Source organism: Heptranchias perlo, chromosome 3 (genome assembly GCF_035084215.1).
Source record: "Heptranchias perlo isolate sHepPer1 chromosome 3, sHepPer1.hap1, whole genome shotgun sequence".
Taxonomy (NCBI): Eukaryota; Metazoa; Chordata; class Chondrichthyes; order Hexanchiformes; family Hexanchidae; genus Heptranchias; species Heptranchias perlo.
In genome coordinates this window covers 99,151,533-99,171,250 of record NC_090327.1, presented here as the reverse complement: position 1 = coordinate 99,171,250, position 19,718 = coordinate 99,151,533, and the positions used below count along the sequence as shown (strand labels likewise).

General features: G+C 41.0%; 1 protein-coding gene across 3 annotated transcripts in view; it reads right to left on the bottom strand.

Annotated features, from left to right (window-relative positions):
* fbxl2 (F-box and leucine-rich repeat protein 2) overlaps window positions 1-19,718 on the bottom strand; it is a 180,942-nt gene that overhangs the window by 103,676 nt on the left and 57,548 nt on the right. For all 3 annotated transcript variants that reach the window (XM_067981069.1, XM_067981076.1, XM_067981083.1), the window contains 3 exons: window positions 14,343-14,437; window positions 6,557-6,625; window positions 6,377-6,472 (listed from right to left, as the gene is read on the bottom strand). In XM_067981069.1, the coding sequence (XP_067837170.1) occupies window positions 6,377-6,472; window positions 6,557-6,625; window positions 14,343-14,437 (260 nt within the window). The remainder of the gene's footprint in view (window positions 1-6,376; window positions 6,473-6,556; window positions 6,626-14,342; window positions 14,438-19,718) is intronic.

Genomic DNA, 19,718 nt, shown 5'->3' with positions numbered 1-19,718 from the left:
ATGTGGCACCAGACTGGCAAAGGAATTTTCTAAGCCTCATACAGGAAATGAATTTCAAATGGGGTAGGGGGAAGGACATTTGCTATTGGATAACTGGGCACCACAGAATGGCTTCTTGTTTTTTTTTTAAAAATGGCCTCTTTGCAGCCCTGGCTTCTACTTGGAAAATTCTGGACTTTGAAAGGACATCTCAGCACCTTCCCTTGAACAGGGCTGATGACGTGACCTGACTTCTACTAGAGGATGAGATGTCATAATCAAAAAGAATTTAGGCACAGTCTAAGCTACCTCTCCTTGGAGTAGCCTTAAGGGTCTCCCAATTACAGTATATTGAAACTTTTTAGCAGTTGAAACTAATGAATTAGGCCCTTTCCATCACAAGCACTTTTAACAGCTTAATCTGAAACTGCAGAAGACTGAAATATGAAGTATAAAAGAACTGTGTCAATTAAATAATTAAGATCATAGAACATCACTTTAGAAGTAGAAATGGAACAATTATTAAACTCACTGTTGCACTGATATAATCAAGTAGAATTTGCCCTTTAACAAAGAGGAAAAGCAATAGGTTGGCACAATGAGTCTTCAGGTCAGACACAGATTAATTAGGAAACTTGTCAACCAGTACTGAAGGTGGTTTAATACTATGAGTGGCGTCTGCAATCAGTTGATAAGGCTTTTCTTTTGAAAGGATCCTGACCCAAAATTCAAGAACAAATTTGGGATCACTGCAAAGCAATGAAATTAAAAAGGCCAGATCGTAGGGTTTGAGAGATAATCTGGCTGTGAATGCACCAATGTTGCTGGTGTCCTGCCTGGAAATTTATGAGGGAAGGTTTAGAGAGATGATGGCTGCTTTATTAAAAATATACATTAAAAAACAGAACGTGACCTTCAGTCATGAGACAATTACAGGCCAATCATCCGCTTTACCAGATGGTGTTTGACATCATAGCAACAGAAGATATCACATTTAAACAAGGAGTGGGCTTAATTGTATAACACAAGAATTATATGTAATTCTGACTGGGTTCATAAATCATTGAAATGTGGTATAACACTAGGAGCTTCTGGTAATTATTTTTACAATGACTAAGATTTACACAGAAATACAAAGTAGTTACAACATGGAAACTGGAAATTCAGCCCAACTAGTCCACATAAGCGTTTACCCTCCAAGCAAATAGTCCTGATCATATTTTAAAAGTTGGTATCAGTAAAAGTAACCACGAAGCTGTCGGATTGTCCTTAAAACCCAATTAGTTCATCAAGGTCCTTTCAGAAAGGAAACCTCCCCGTCCTTATCCGGTCTGGCCTATGTGATTCCAGTCCCACATCAATGTGGTTGACTCCCCTCTGAAGTGGCCTAGCAAGCCACTCGGTTGTATTAAACCATAACAGGGCAACTAGGGATGGGCAATAAATGCCAGCCTTGCCAGCAGCATCCATAACCAGAAAAAGAATTTTTAAAAATCAGTTACCTGCCTTGTTCCCAAATCCCTTTTCCTTCAACTACCTATCCAATCTAACCTTGAATGTTGACACAGTTTCTCCCTCAACCACTTACACTGGAAGTGAATTACACAGCATCAACTCAATATTTTTTTCATGCTCTCTGTTCTAAATCTCAAAGTTTAGATTTATATCTATGGACCCTCATTCTAGACATATCAACTACTGCATTAACAATTTGAAAAAGAGACTCAAGTTAAGAAAATATATTTAAACACAGCATAGCATCTGACTGATGAACTAGCGATTGAGCTCCAATTCGGGTCGTATGTGGACTTTTATGTAGCTCATTATTTTTGAAATATGCTTATATAATACTAACAGATTTCCTATGGTGTTGTTCACAGTAAGTCAGATACTTTCTAAAGATAGGACCATCTAATGCACAATGTATTATCCCACTACTAAGGTGAAGCAGTGTCCCGTTAACACAAAGTCCAATTTGCTGTTAAGGAAATGCTGGTTGAGGTGGGAGTTTAATTGCCCTTCAAGCTGGAGATCAGAACTCTGGCTTTCTTTTGTGTGTGATTGGTAAGGTCTGTCAGCAGTTAAGACATTCTGGGGTAGGGTTTCCACTTGTTTACACCAGTGGTATCAGCACAATCTAGGCGGAATCGGCCAAACAGGTGCAAAAGATTGGGGAATTTTAAACACAAGTGAGTTACACTCAAAACCACTTACGTTCCTGTTTTCCGTGATCTTTTACATTGTTTCAAGAGTCAATTCATCCGGATCAGGCCCCACCCACAAAACTGGCCACAATCCCAGGTCGAAATTGAGAGGTTCCGCCGATTACGCTGGTTAGGAAAGGCTCTTCAAATTGCACTCGTTTTCTTCTGCGCAGAGGCACGAGCAGGCACAGTTTTAAAAGTTTTCTCATACCAAAAATTTTTAATTTACTAAGAAACTGATGATTAGTGTGCACCAATGAAACTATTAAATGGTTCAGTATAGGTTTTATTGAACGGTTCAGTATAGTTTTTATAAAGTAATTTTCAGTGATTTTAAATCAGGTTACTCATTAGGTGGAGGAATGGACACCCTTACTAAAAATGCTTATTTTTGGTGATACTCATTTTCAGCTGTATCAATAAAACTGCACCAGGTTACCACTCAAATATATCAAGAAATACTTTTTAATGGAAAGAAAAAAAATGATTACGTTGTTACGCTACCCCATTGTGCTGGTTCATGGAAGATTTTAAGTTTGTGATTACACAAATGAATTTTTGCAGAAACTTGAACTGTAACAACCATTTTGGATACAATTTCCCAATTGCATCCAAAGGGTAAATTCTATCCCTCTGTCTCTAGTGTCAATTAAGGTACTTTCCAATTGCTGGGGCACTTTGTAGACTCCAAATTGACTGCCTTTGTTACTTTTTATAAAAGAACAAAGTAAAGTGACAGAAAAATTTACAGTGTGATGCATTTTTAAACATTTTTTTTAATGATGTTTGTGTTGGGATAGTTGGACCAGTAATTCAATACTTGCAACATTTCTTTGAACTGATAATGTAAAGTAATCAAGTTTTATTCTCAATATATGTGGACAAGGTTTATTCTCAATATATGTGGAGAGAAACAGAGTTACCGTATCAGGTCATCAACCTGAAATGTTAACTCTGTATCTCCCTCCACGAATGCTACCTGACCTGCTGAGTGTTTTCCAGCATTTTCTGTTTTTAATTTCAGATTTCCAGCATCCGCAGTCTTTTGCTTTTGCTTCTCAATGTCTATTGCTGTTGTGGTAGGACAGGTTCTGGAACCAGGGGATGCTTATTCTATTGAGGTAAATGATAGGCTCCCATCCATAGTTCAATGCACAAGGGCAGCTTCATGGGCATACTTCACTTGCGACAACAGTTTTTGAGAATAACCTTTCAGTGATGGTATTGGTGGTCTGGCCAGATCCTTGGAGAGCAGTTAGGGCAGACAACTTGTATAATGTGCTTTGATATCAAAGTGGAAGGCACCAACAAGGATCACCTTACAGTAGGAATTTCCACTGACATTTGGAACAGTGCTTGATTCTGGGCATGGCATCATAGTAAAAAATAATAAACTAATCCATTATAACTTCTTGACCAACCCTGAAACCAGGCAATTTACTGAAGGTGGAAATGAAAAACCATCTTTGGGAGACACCGTTTATATCCACTGCGAGGGAATGCTGAGGCTTCGTTATGCATGTCAAAAGCTTCTCAATTTACCCCATGAACTAGGCTTACTCCTGGCAATGAATGAAATAAAGCATACTCTAGTCCACCTAGTATTAATAAAAAGGCATTTGTTTGCAAGAGTATTTTTTTTTTTGAGTGTGTTTGCTGGGTACACAAACATAATTTATCCAAGAGTTTAAATTTTACTACTCATTTATTAATGCTTCAGCATAACATATACAAATAAAGGATGGGGCGGCCCTTTAACAGCTAAGCTTTATAACTAGCTTTTCTTCAGAGATTGTTAAACACATGTTTAGAAAAGTCTAAATTTACTAGTTGATGTCAAAGTTTTTCATTAATTTGGATAGAATATAAAATTGATGAGTCTGCAGACAATTGTTTACTGCATCAAAATCAAAGGCCAACAATCGAACACTGAAACAAGAGCTTGTGGACAAAGATGATTAATGGGCACTTTAAATGCCAGCATTTAATTATGTAAAAGACATGCTCATTATGGTTTTAAAATTATGCAGGTATGGAAAAACATTAAAATAAACTATACTGCCATCATTTATCAGCTTCATTAGTATTAAATAAAATGTTCAAAACCTGTCAGCTTGAGATCATAAAGGATATTTACGTGAGAAAAGCAATTTGTTGTTCCAGGACTAGAATATGAATACAAACCAAGCTCTTTCTGCTGTGTTCTAAATAAAAATTATTGACACTTGACCAAAAAAGTTAGCTTTTTTTATTATTAAATAGGATCAGTCTTCACTGTTAAAGATTATATGTAAATGTGAATGCATATCCTTTAATGACACAGGAATCAACTCTGCTGTTACCCTTTACCCCTCTCCTCAAAAGAGGCACTGTACTGGGGTGTCCAAATTCCTGGCCCAAGAAGTCGGGTTTGGCCCACTTTACGATTTCAAACAGCCTGCCCAACAGCTCCTGACTGAAGAACCACCTGCCAGCAGAAAACAGCTGATCTGTCAGTGAAGAATAAAAGTAACAATTAGACGGCACTGCTGCTCTCAGCAGGAGCACAGAGTTGATACACATGTCTCACTCCCAAAAGCGCTGTGCTCCAACTCCATCCTGACCTGCAGTATCGTTAATCCCTCAAGCAGGTCCTACTGTGACAGCCAGCAGTATTGTCTGTCTGGTTGTTATTTCTATCCCTCACTAGGAGAACAGCTGTTTCTGCTGGCAAGCTTTCCTAGAGGTAAGTACTCACCTCATCCATATACAGCTTTGTGCTGGGAGTGGAGCAAACCAAAGTAGCCCTTCAACAGGCTCATGTAGCACGGCTAAGCATAAGGGTACCTGAAACCTGCCTACACAAAAAGGAGCACACGCTCCAAATCCAGGCAAGTTACGTGCCCCCCACCCTCTACCTAAACACATGGCAATGTCTATAACATCTCTTCTCATCAACCACCCCCCACAAAACTTGCAAGGCCACCAATGCTGCTGCTTCTAAACTATCTTGAATCTTGATGATGCTGCTGCTGCTTCATTCTACCACCTCCTTCCCGACCCATGGATGCACACACAAATAGGAGAAGGGTCAGAACAGAGCAAGAACGTAGAAGAGAAAAGGAAAAGAAGAAAAAGTAAGAGAACAGGGGGGGGGGGGGGGGGGGGAAACAAAGAAGGAAGGGAGACAGAAGTGTAAAGAAACAAACAAAAAGTGAAGGAGGTGGAGATGTCTTTGCACGAAAACACAAAGTCTCAAAACAGCTAAGAGTTGGACATGATGTTTAACTGATTGTGCCAAACTCAAAAGCAAGTTAATCATATACGGCTCTTTCAATAGTTGTGGTACACATTCAGCTCACGACTCCAAAAAAATTGGACACCTTCTCCATAGGATTTTGCTGGTACAATGAATACTAGCCACAGCAGTTGTATTGCAAAAGTGATGTAGGGTTTGCTGCAGTTATAAAAGGTACAACTCCTTCGGCAGTCTTTTTTCCTAAAAGGCGTATCAAAAACAATAATTGATGATTTTGCACTTCGAAGTATTCAGGATAATATTTATAATTAATGCCTCACACACCATAAGCGGTGAACAAGTTTACTCACCTGGGCTTACTCCATGGGCCTATTATGAATACTTATTTCTAGGTAGCCGTTCCAGTTTTGATGTAATAAAACTCATGACCTTGTCAAATTTGGCTTTAGCAAATCAAATTCCTTTTTAAGAAAATAAAATGTTGCTTCCATCTCTAAAATGGATGGAGAGAGCCAGGTGGAAGAAAGAAAGAAGGTAACTAAAGAACTTTAAAGCTCAGTTTTTTTTTAAAAAAGGCTTCAGAAAAGTTAGATTAGGTTAGATTGAGTGGGGGGAAAAAAAAAGTAAAATTAAAGAAGACAGAATGAAAGAAAAAGGGACAACACAAAAGGAATTGAATTAAAGGGTTTATTTGTAGTTTAGGCTGAATATTACAATAATAAAGCTACTCCTGATATTCGAGTAGTTATATTATTGCAATAACATTAGTTTCAATCACCAAGAGCTGGAAACTTACAAAGTCAGCCAGCCCAGGAAGACAGTTATTTCCCTGGACATGCTGGCAATCGAATGGTTAACATTTAAAATGTGAAGAAAATGTATGAAACAAAACACTGTGGTTAAAAAGATACAAGAACAATAGCCCAAGCAAAGAAGAAAGCCAAACATTACTTACCTCAAAGCCTTCAATGAATTGTTTGTTATAGATACACAAGATGTTAGATCCAGGTTTTTCAGTTTAGTGCAGAATTTACTAAGGCTGACGCAGGTGCTGCCAAAAGAAAAAGAAACACTCAAAATGTTGTTCATCTTGCAAATAAAACAAATCACCCCAATTTAAACACATTTTACTTACCTATCATTAATTTTTGTGCAACCATTGAGATTTAAATCTTCAATATTCTTACAGTTCTGTGCAAAAGTCCTAAAGACAAAAACAAGTTACAGATTCAAAATATTTAATTACAAAATGTAAGTATTCTGAAAAATCACAATTTCTCTGCTAAAGTAGTTTTATTGAAATTCTTTTGACACCACAAAATTAAACGAGGTAAATAGTGAACAGTCTTGCTTACTCAACATACAGGTACATCAATTTGTCAGTGCACGTCACGTTAAAGTGTAAAATTTAATCAGTGCAAAAATGATAAAAGTTCTCATTCAATACAAATATTAACCAAAGCTAAATTACACCGTCTACTTGTATTGTTGACTGCGATAGCCGTGACTGACTGGCAGAAATTTTCAACAATAAGATCGATTGTAGCAGCGTGCAAGCTTAAAGAACCACTAGTCAAGAAGCACGGGGAACGTGGACAATGTTAATGTGGAAAGGTCAGCTTCAGTACAGGCTAGGATTGTTCAAAAAAAAACATATGGCCGACAAATTGTAGAGATTGGGGACTAAACTAACCCAAAGCAGGACAGTAGGTAGACAGGCAAGTGCAACTTTAAGGAGTTCTCCAGTGGAGATTTCTTTCTTGGAGATAAAAAGGATACAGTGATAAAGGGAAAGCTGATGAGTAATGTGCATCCATTTTTTTTCCTCTAGTTGATTAGCATAACTAATAAAGCAGGAGTCAGGCATAATAGAACTGGCAAGAGTCAGAAATTGGTTACAAAGTGCATTCTGGAACAATATTTCGAGGTGGGGGGGGGGGGGGGGGGGGAAGAAGGGAAGAGAGAATATGAGGGCTTGGGCTGGTTGCAGTTGTGTCCCAGACTGAACAATCTTCCAGATGATGCTGCAGTGGATCCGGAGCTGTGGTCCAGATTGGTACTGGCCTGCCCAGGAAACGCTGCACTATGTGCGAATAAGAGAATATGGGGGAAAGTGAGCTAGCTCAAGGTGGGAGGGAGAAGAACAGGAGCCAGAACCGAAGCTGGAATGGACAGGGAGCAGCATACTGCTGAAGAGCAGGAGCATCAGTTTTGAAGTGGGCACATAAGCTACTCAGCAGATGAACTGTTTCTCAAGCTCTGCTCCTGTTGCTTGCAGATAAAACGTAAATGATTTAATACTCAGGGCAGAAGCACTTTTTCTCAAGTCTCATGAGCCCCTTTTCTCTCTCTCCACCCGGCCACCCACCCACCCCAGTCCATTGGCTTTGGAGCGGAAGCCTCCATCTAGACCAATCACATCAACACCCAGTCCAGAGCTTAGCAATCACTGTGGTTCCATCCAGTTCTTGCTGATAAAGATGGCAGATGTGAGGAGAGGACAAAATGTGAAATGTAAATAGCCTGCCCAAACACAGGGTTTTGTGTATGTTGCCTGACCCCAGCAAGGTCGCTCCCAATAGGGTATCGCACCTCCCAACAAAAAAGTTTAAAATACCCACATGTTCCCTCCTTTAAGCCCTGAATGGATTCATTTGCAACCATTTAATAATTTAAATACACAACATATGCACTCTCGAAATTATTTTATAAAGTTTCATTGAAACTTTATATTCCGAATCTAGTGGTAAAAGTTTACAAAGAAGTTGAATTCTAAATCTCTCATTAAAAAAACATTTTAATGAATGATCAAACTTCATTAAATTAGGACAATAACAATTTACTGAAGAATGGTTTCTTTTCTTGAGTTCCTCAGTGGCCAAGGCACCAAGCTGCTCTGTAGGCAGGAGTGGGGAGGCAGGGAGGTAATTCATGGCTTGAATCAGGTTAGGGCAGAGCAGAGAGGCTGAGCAGACCAAACCTCACTATGTAGCCACATTGAGAAGGGAGGAGATACACAGGTCAGGTTGGGTCAAGAAGTTGAGTGCTGAGCAGGTTAGGAATATGCAGTGGCAGCTGTTGGAGAGATGAGAGTCAGGTCAGGTAAAGCAAAGCACTGGAAATGGGCAGGCTAGGGTCTTACCATTGTGGTACTTGAAGTGAAGGGAAGACATGGGTAAGTTTAAGTTTGGGCAGAACGGAGAGGCTGAAGCCAACTGGGTCAGGGTCTTGTTGATGGTCTCATCAGGGAATATATATAGAGCAACAAAATTGTGGAGCCGGGTTGTGGTCGTCTCCGTTCTGAGAGAAGCGGAGCCTTGCCTCCATAGTGTCCAGGGAAAATTGATCAGTTAATGCCATTTTATTTAATTTCTTCCCTCCTATGGTTTCTCGTACCAAGGATGACAAGAAAGAATGGGAGCTTTTCGGGGGAAAAAAAAATGCCTCCTGTGAGCTTTGAACATTTTCTTCACTTAATAGCTTTAACCAATGCGACCATAACCTAGCGAGGACAGGGGTGATGTACAAGCAGGACTAAAGTGCAGGATATAATAATGGTGGCTGTGTTTTGGACCGTTGGAAGCTTGTGGAGGGTGAAGAATAGGAGGCCAGTGAGGAGGGCATTAGGGGAAGAGAGTCCATGTTTAAAGGCTTTAGCATCAGAGGTACTGAGCTAAGAGCGGAGGCAGTCAACGTTGCGGATGTAGGGTTTGAAGCTCTTCTTTGGGTCAAACACGGACCAAGGTTTTGCATGGTCTAACTCAGCCTAGATGAGCGGTCAAGGAAAGAGAGATTGAATTAGTAGCAAGACAGAAGAGTTTATAGCTGGGGCCAAAAATGATGGCTTCTATAATCCCAATGTTTAGTTTGAAGAAATTGGGACTCATCCATAATTTGATGTTGGATTGGCAATCTAACAACAAGGAAGTAGTCAATGGTTGAGGGAGATGGTGGAGAGGACTATGACAATGGTCACCTGTACATCATTTATACTTATGGAAGCTAACCTCGTAGCTGCAGATGATGTCACTGAGGGGGCAGCATATAGATGAAGATGATTAGATCCTGAGGTCACTCGAAGTGACTGAGGTTAGGAAGAAATGTGCTGGCTGCATTCAGATAGGTAGAAGTAGAACTATGTAAGGGCAGCTTCTTGAAGCTGGACAACAGATGAGCAGTGAAGAAAGAGGATGGCATGGACAACCATATCAAGCACTGCAAAGAAGTTGAGGAGGACAATAAGTACGTATAATGTAAACAGAGGACATCATTCAGGACTTTGGCCAGGGTAGTCTCAGTACTGGGGGCAGGAAAGAAGCTAGGCAGAAATTATTAGAACGGTCAGCTCTGGAATAAATGGACACAGAGCTTGGAGGCAACTTGTTTAAATTATCGACAGATATAAATGCAAGGTCTTGAGATTTTTCTATACTTCAATAAAAATTAGAGCTATCTGAAATCAGTGTATACTTGCTGAATGACAGGCTGTTGGGCCCTTAATAGGCAGCCCTGATAAGTCAGTTATAAAGACAGGCATGCAATTGTTAAAGCTTCAGGAAGACGGCACCTGTACACACTCTTTGTAAATCTTTAATGCCAAGAGGGTTTTTTTTTTAAAAAGAGGAAGAAAGGAACCACGAAGTATCAGTAATAAAATCAGAGTCAGAAGGCTCTGATTTAAGTCCCACTCAAGGACTTGGTCAATGGGAATCAGGGGGAAAACTCTCCAGTGGCTGGAGTCATACCTAGCACAAAGGAAGATGGTAGTGGTTGTTGGAGGCCAATCATCTCAGCCCCAGGGCATTGCTGCAGGAGTTCCTCAGGGCAGTGTCCTAGGCCCAACCATCTTCAGCTGCTTCATCAATGACTTTCCCTCCATCATAAGGTCAGAAATGGGGATGTTCGCTGATAACTGCACAGTGTTCAGTTCCATTCCCAACCCCTCAGATAATGAAGCAGTCCGAGCCTGCATGCAGCAAGACCTGGACAACATCCAGGCTTGGGTTGATAAGTGGCAAGTAACATTCGCGCCAGATAAGTGCCAGGCAATGACCATCTCCAACAAGAGAGAGTCTAACCACCTCCCCTTGACATTCAACGGCATTACCATCGCCGAATCCCCCATCAACATCCTGGGGGTCACCATTGACCAGAAACTTAACTGGACCAGCCATATAAATACTGTGGCTACGAGAGCAGGTCAGAGGCTGGGTATTCTGCGGCGAGTGACTCACCTCCTGACTCCCCAAAGCCTTTCCACCATCTACAAGGCACAAGTCAGGAGTGTGATGGAATACTCTCCACTTGCCTGGATGAGTGCAGCTCCAACAACACTCAAGAAGCTCGACACCATCCAAGATAAAGCAGCCCGCTTGATTGGCACCCCATCCACCACCCTAAACATTCACTCCCTTCACCACCGGCGCACTGTGGCTGCAGTGTGCACCATCCACAGGATGCACTGCAGCAACTCGCCAAGGCTTCTTCGACAGCACCTCCCAAACCCGCGACCTCTACCACCTAGAAGGACAAGGGCAGCAGGCGCATGGGAACAACACCACCTGCACGTTCCCCTCCAAGTCACACACCATCCCGACTTGGAAATATATCGCCGTTCCTTCATTGTCGCTGGGTCAAAATCCTGGAATTCCCTTCCTAACAGCACTGTGGGAGAACCGTCACCACACAGACTGCAGCGGTTCAAGAAGGCGGCTCACCACCACCTTCTCGAGGGCAATTAGGGATGGGCAATAAATGCCGGCCTTGCCAGCGACGCCCACATCCAGTGAACGAATAAAAAAAAAGTGTAGGTTGACACTTCAGTGCAGTACTGAGGAAGTGCTGCATTATCAAATGAGATGTTAAACAAAGGTCCTGTTCAAGTGGGCATAAAAGATCCCATGGGACTATTCAAAGAGGAGCAGGGAGTACTGCCGGTGTCCTAGCCAATACCACCAACAGATTAACTGGTCATTTACTGGTTTGCCGTTTATGGGGACTTGGTATGCACAATTTGACTGCCAGATTTACCCAGGTTAGCTGCAAACTAATTTGGGATATTTTGGAGGTGCTCTAAAATGCAAGCTTGTTCTTTTTTCCAGGTCTACTTTCAACTTCTCTACCACAAAGCCGCTGTCAGAATGCGCTCCTCTACCAATCAAATGGTTCTAAAGAAGTCTTACTAGAGAGAGTTCCTATATGACTTTTAATGATCCTGATTTAAGTGTTCTCTTATTCAAACATATGTAGCAACAATCCTCCACTGATCCACATGAATGCCGATCACAAGTCATTTGAAAGAGAACTTGAATTTATATAGTACCATCATGTCCTCATCAGTGATAAGAAAGTTGAGGCCATATCCAGGGCCACAAACTATTTTTGTCTCAAACACTTAACACTCACAAAATCATTGAAACAGATGCACAAGGTTCTGTCTGAGTCTGTGAATCAAGCAACTGAGTGGCATCTCAGACAACTTGGTCTGCAAGTTAGCCAGTGGACCTGAAATAAACATCAAGAATAGCAGTGACGGGATACTAAGGTCCCGCAATTCCCATGAGGGACAACATCGCTTATAGAAACCCGCATCATTCCAACGAGATACTGTATCTTGGCTGTTCATGGTACAAGAACACTACTCAGTAAACTTGGTTGCAGGTCAAATGTGCCTGAGAATACTTCCTTCCTCACAAGTACAACATTTTAGATGACTTGTATGGGACTAAATAGATTCTTGCCTTGGTAAAAGGCTTCAAAAATTTATACTGTGCCTGGAGGAACACCCAGCCTGCCATAGGATATCCAAATTACCTTTTTAGGTAAATGTAGTCCAATCTGGCTGATGCAAGAACTTCTCTCATGATACAGTACAGTATACCCGACAGAGAACCTTGAAAATATGGCAGCACTGTACCCTAGAGGTTCATTTGTCTTGATAGGAATGTCAAAGGTCTGCATCTTGAACAGTTTTAACATCTTTGCACTGAACCAATTTAATATCTGTCAATTTAGAAAGAGGCCCAGACGGCTCAAAGAGGTTACCTTCCTCCTCCTCAAAATAGTTACAGCAAACACACTTTGGTTTATCTGGATTTCCTTTGGTTTTATCTCTTAATAGGAGACCACATTAAAAACGGAGGACATATAAATTCTGGGGGCTTAAACTCTGGTCCCACTGGCCTCTCTGGTGCTGACAAAGGAGATGCAGGAAGGGTGATATTTGTCCTGCCAACTCAGTTGACAGTGACCAAAACCTGCTAAGGACCTGAAACTTGCAGCATCTTGGGTTGGCAAGTGACCCCAATCCCAAAATAACAAATGAGATGCCAGAGATCCCATGCCAGGAATGTCTAAAGGGAAAGAATACCAGGGGCATAACTTCAAATAGGAATACTTTGGAAAGATAAGAATCCAAAAATAGGATTAAATTCTCGAGACATGGGCATCCAAAATCCTGAAGGTGGAAAATGAAGGGTAACACTTGGATTTAGAGTGTACCGAAGGATACAATAGTGTCTCGGAATCATGCAAAAATATTTTAAGTAATCAGTACTGATGACAATCTACATAGAGGAGCTTCCCAATATCAACAGTGAAAACAAAGACACAAAATTGTGTTTCGTGCCAACCAGCTGAGCATTCATTCTGCTTTGGTGCAGAAAATCTGGATTTCAGAGTCTATACAGAGCTACCGAGCTGGTAACAAGGATGACTCAAACAACCTACCCTTAGCCTCCCAAGACCAACTCCACTTGTCAATGCGGTCTTTAAGGATCACCTCACAGATACAAGTCCATCAGACTCCGGGAGAAGCTGAGCCATATAGGAGGATACGGCATGCACGAAGAATGGCCTTTCAAGGGTTCCAAATGAGTGTTTTCATGAACACTCAAGTCGATATTACGAAAATAATAAATAAGTTAACAACAACTACTTATCAAATCCAAGCGAGCTAGATAAATAGGAAAGTGAACTGAGGAACCCTTTTACACATGTTGCACCGGTCACAATGTCTTAAAGGATATACTTCTCCCTGCAATTACTGTTTGAGGTACATTGAGGTTGTATAAGAACTTAATTTGTTTCAGGAAAAAAAGCTCACAGACTGAAAATGTATTTCCCACAAGTGGGAATGCATGTATAATTTGAGGAGTGTAATAAAGAATGGGGCCTGCAGGGAAAGGCAAAAACACTTTGTCCCAGATGGAAGTTTTTTCAATTCTAGCAAATTTCCCTACTGGATGAACTTGTATATTTAGAGTTCAACAAAAGGAATAATGGGTTTAGACAATTCCTTTAGTACTTTTTCCAAAGATGTGATAAACAATTTCATTCAGGAAAGACAGACAGCAGTATACTAATTGTTCATTGAAAGAGTTCCAAGTCAACAACTTCCCATTTGTATACTGCACTTTGTTTTCAACTGCCTACCATTACCAGACTTCACACTGTAGGATTAGGAAAAAACAGACTTTCCAAATCAGATTAAATTTTTTGATCGTAAGTCAGGGGGGCAAGAATTTTTCAGTATTCGGTTCATGGTGCCAATTGTTACTCCTCTTGCTCCAGTTCCTGTTAATCATAGAGCCAGGAAAGAGACACACCCAGGGCAACAATTACACAAATCAAACAGTACTACTTCATAATCATTATTAAAAATGTATTATGGAACAGAATTTGTTTTGCATGCAGTTGGTTATCAAAAAAAACTGTAGGACAAGGCATCATAAACTGCATTACACATATTACTGAAATGACCACAAAAAATTCTAGTACTGCAGTAAAACGCAAAATCAGTTAGGAAAATCTTTCAATGTACACTTTCAAAACTGCTGTTTATTTTTTCCGTAAGTGAAATCATTCATCATTTTTTGGTATACATAAATACTAATTACCATACTTTTTAAAAAAAAACTTACTTAAGAGATGCGTCACCAATGCTAAGACATCCCCGCAGGCTAAGTTGACGCAGAAATCCTCCACATCGTTTAGAAATATTTTCCACTACTCGACCCTATGGTCAGAGGCAGAAAGACAAGTACTGCTTATATTAAACAAAAAACACTTCCCTTCCCAAAAACTGTATGGTTTCAAAAAAAATAATACATTTGCACAGAATTTTAGTAACCATTAAGTCAATCAGAATAATGTGAAGAAGTCACAGGTTTGAGGGGGAGACCTGGTCAGATTTATTGCTTCCAAAAAGTACAAATCTGGCTCAAAGTTACTAAACTTCAAGGCTTTTAAATCAAATCATGCTTGTAAATCAAGAAATTTTTCCAAATAAAGAGTGACTTCAACCAAAAGATGGAAAGGAGCCCCCAAATATCCTGTTGGAAACCCAAAAAACAATTATTTTGTGCTAAACTGTTCTAATTTTTAATTCAATGAACTGCTGTACAAGTTTAGCTGTTGCAATAATATTATGCAAGTTTACTTGGGAATCATCTCTGCCAATGCAGAGGCCCACACCACAACAGCACTGAAGTGCAGAAATTGTTATGGATGCATTTGACCCAATGAGTTTAAATAATGCCAGTTACATTTGAAGACTGTTTTATGCACATGGAGGTTCATCCAATTGAACAATCTCAGATTCCTTTTCAGGAGAGATATAGGCTTTGTCATCCTTAGTCTTGTTGTAGAACACCTCAGGAGAGTCCATAGTACAATGTAAAAAGGGATCCCTTAGCAAAGAGGGTCTCTATACAAGTCAGGTCTTAGAGAGACTGGATCATAGAATCATAGAAGCTTACAACATGGAAACAGGCCCTTCGGCCCAACATGTTCATGTCGCCCAGTTTATACCACTAAGCTAGTCCCAATTACTTGCACTTGGCCCATATCCCTCTATACCCATCTTACCCATGTAACTGTCCAAATGCTTTTTAAAAGACAAAATTGTACCCGCCTCTACTACTGCCTCTGGCAGCTCGTTCCAGACACTCACCACCCTTTGAGTGAAAAAATTGCCCCTCTGGACCCTTTTGTATCTCTCCCCTCTCACCTTAAATCTATGCCCCCTCGTTATAGACTCCCCTACCTTTGGGAAAAGATTTTGACTATCTACCTTATCTATGCCCCTCATTATTTTATAGACTTCTATAAGATCACCCCAAAACCTCCTACTCTCCAGGGAAAAAAGTCTCAGTCTATCCAACCTCTCCCTATAAGTCAAACCATCAAGTCCCGGTAGCATCCAAGTAAATCTTTTCTGCACTTTTTCTAGTTTAATAATATCCTTTCTATAATAGGGTGACCAGAACTGTACACAGTATTCCAAGTGTGGCCTTACTAATGTCTTGTACAACTTCAACAAGACATCCCAACTCCTGTATTCAATGTTCTGACCAATGAAACCAAGCACGCTGAATGCCTTCTTCACCACCCTATCCACCTGTGACTCCACTTTCAAGGAGCTATGAACCTGTACTCATAGATCTCTTTGTTCGATAACTCTCCCCAACGCCCTACCATTAACGGAGTAGGTCCTGGCCCGATTCGATCTACCAAAATGTATCACCTCACATTTATCTAAATTAAACACCATCTGCCATTCATCGGCCCACTGGCCCAATTTATCAAGATCCCGTTGCAATCCTAGATAACCTTCTTCACTGTCCACAATGCCACCAATCTTGGTGCCATCTGCAAACTTACTAACCATGCCTCCTAAATTCTCATCCAAATCATTAATATAAATAACAAATAACAGCGGACCCAGCACCGATCCAAGGCACACCGCTGGTCACAGGCCTCCAGTTTGAAAAACAACCCTCTACAACCACCCTCTGTCTTCTGTCGTCAATCCACTAACCTAAATTCTCCCAAACTATTCTAGCACCGATCCCTGTGGAACACCACTTCCCACCTTCTGTCAGTCTGAGTAAATATCTTTAACCACTACTGTGTTCTGTTTTGTAGCCAGCTTGCTATCCATTCTGCTACTGACTAACTGTCCCCTAAACTTAATCATGAGTCTACTGACCTTAGTCATGAGTCTACTAATGGATTTCGATCCTGTTATTTTGCACAAACTACTTCTCTTCCTGAAACACAGGAAACCAGCTCCAAGAATTGAAAGGCCACACCAACCCTGGCCAATGCCTACAAAAGGCAGAGGCGAAAATTACTAGCCAGTATCAGTGACAGTGTCTTAGCATCATACAATCCCAGCCACATTCATTGTAAAATATTCAATGACTGAGCAGATGGATTCCACCGTGCCCTGAAGGCAGGTTTTGACAAGTACTTCTTCAATGACTTCATGCATGTCAATATAGAAAACTAGCAAGAACTGTACCCAAAAAGTCAAGAAGGGCCCTCACTAATAGCTAAGCCATGTGAAAACAAGCAGTTACGTGGTTTCTGTAACTTAAACTCTAGATATACTCAATATTCCTACATTTATATTGGAGTGGAAGAAAACAGAAGAAGGAGAAAATAAAAATGTTTAAGGCACAATATTGGTAGTATGTTTCTAAAACGGAGGGGGGAGGCGCAGGGAGGAGGAAGAGAAATTCAAGAACATGCATCCCTGGGAAAGTTTGAATTTCTGGATTAAAAAGTGCATACCGGTTAATTTTAAGCAGTTTTGTACTTGAAAACTGATGGATTTTTAATCTATATGTAAAAGAAACAATTAGACGCACAACAGCCCAGACAATTGCTTCTCACCAACATGGGTGCAATATTACAAGAATTCCCTCACCACCACTTTCAGGCATGGGCAATAAATGCATCCTTGCCAGTGTTGCCCATATCCCTAAAATAAAAACACCTTTCCCAAATGATATCTCAACAGTAATTCGCCCACAAATGCACCCCCATCCCAGGTCATAGCAACACTATCACCATGGACGACAACAACGTCGACGTCCTCGTCCTCCTAGTTCACACTGGGATCTTCCTCCCCTCCCCCATTAATCTGGATCAGCCTTGGCTCAGTCATAGCATACTCACTTCTGAATCAGAAGATTGTGGGTTCAAGCTCTGCACCAGAGTCTTGAGCACTGACACTTCAGTGCAGTACTGAGCGATTGCTAGATTGTCAGAGGTGCCATCGTAAGGGGAATAGACAGGCGTTTCTGCGGCCGCAACCGAGACTCCAGGATGGTGTGTTGCCTCCCTGGTGCAAGGATCAAGGATGTCTCGGAGCGGCTACAGAACATTTTGGAGGGGGAGGGCGAACAGCCAGCTGTCGTGGTGCACATAGGCACCAACGATATAGGTAAAAAAGGGGATGAGGTCCTAAAAGCAGAATATAGGGAGTTAGGAGGTAAATTAAAAAATAGGACCTCAAAGGTAGTAATCTCAGGATTGCTGCCAGTGCCACGTGCTAGTCAGAGTAGAAATAGGAGGATATTTCAAATGAATACGTGGCTAGAGGAATGGTGCAAGGGGGAGGGATTCAAATTCCTGGGACACTGGAAACGGTTCTGGGGGAGGTGGGACCAGTACAAACCGGATGGTCTGCACCTGGGCAGGGCCGGGACCGCTGTCCTAGGAGGAGTGTTTGCTAGTGCTGTTGGGGAGGGTTTAAACTAAAGTGGCAGGGGGTTGGGAACCTGAGCAGGGAGAGAGAGGAAAGCGTAACAGGAAGGGACAGAAGGTATGGAGTAATAGGTAAAGTGTTAAAAAAGGAAAAAGCAGGAACTAAGCGTCACAAAACAGATTTGAAAGTTCTTTATCTGAATGCACGTAGCATTCGTAATAAAATGGACGAGTTAACGGCACAAATAACTACGTATGGGTATGATCTTGTGGCCATTACAGAAACATGGCTGCAGGGTGACAACGACTGGGAATTAAATATGCCAGGGTATTTAACAATCAGGAAGGACAGGCAGGAAGGAAGGGGAGGTGGGGTGGCTATGTTAATAAAGGAAGGAATCACTGTAATACAGAGAAATGATATTGGGACAAAGCATCAAGATAATGAAACAGTTTGGGTGGAGATGAGGAATAATAAGGGAAAAAAAACATTAGTGGGCGTAGTATATAGGCCTCCTAATAGTTGCAACTCTGCTGGAAGAAGTATTAATCAGGAGATAGTCGGGGCATGTAATAAGGGAACAGCCATAATTATGGGGGATTTTAATTATCATATTAACTGGACAAATCAAATTGGGCAGAGCAGCCTTGAGGACGAGTTCATTGAGTGCATCAGGGATGGATTTCTTGAGCAGTATGTAACTGATCCTACAAGGGGGCAGGCAACCTTGGACCTGGTCCTGTGTAATGAGTCAGGATTAATTAATAATGTCCTAGTTAAGGATCCCCTTGGAACGAGCGACCACAACATGGTTGAATTCCATATCCAATTAGAGGGTGAGAAGGTTGATTCTCAAACAAGCGTACTGAGCTTGAATAAAGGAGACTATGATGGTATGAGAGCGGAATTGATTAAAGTGGACTGGGAAAATAGATTAAAGGGTAAGACGGTACATGAGCAGTGGTGTTCATTTAGGGAGTTATTTTACAACTTTCAAAATAAATATATTCCACTGAGGAAAAAAGGGTGTAAAAGAAATGACAGCCACCCGTGGCTAAGTAAAGAAATCAAGGATAATATCCGACTAAAAACAAGGACATATAAGGTAGCCAAACTTAGTGGGAGGATAGAAGATTGGGAATTCTTCAAAAGACAGCAAAAAGTAACTAAAGGATTGATTAAGAAAGGGAAGTTAGATTATGAAAAGAAATTAGCAAAAAATATAAAAACAGATAGCAAGAGTTTCTATAGTTATATAAAAAGAAAAAGGGTGGCTAAGGCAAACATAGGTCCCTTAGAGGATGAGACCGGGAAATTAATGGTGGGAAACATGGAGATGGCAAAAATGCTGAACAAATATTTTGTTTGTCTTTACAGTAGAGGACACTAAGAATATCCCAACACTGGACAAACAGGGGACTCTCGGGGGGGGGGGAGGAGCTAAATACGATTAAAATCACTCAGGAGATGGTACTCAGTAAAATAATGGGACTCAAGGCGGATAAATCCCCTGGACCTGATGGCTTCCATCCTAGGGTCTTGAGGGAAGTGGCAGTAGGGATTGTGGATGCTTTGGTGATAGTTTTCCAAAATTCCCTGGACTCAGGAGAGGTCCCGGCAGATTGGAAAACTGCTAATGTAACACCGTTATTTAAAAAGGGTAGTAGGCAGAAGGCTGGAAATTATAGGCCAGTTAGCTTAACATCTGTGGTGGGTAAAATTTTGGAGTCTATTATTAAGGAGACAGTAACGGAACATTTAGATAAGCATAATTTAATAGGACAAAGTCAGCATGGCTTTA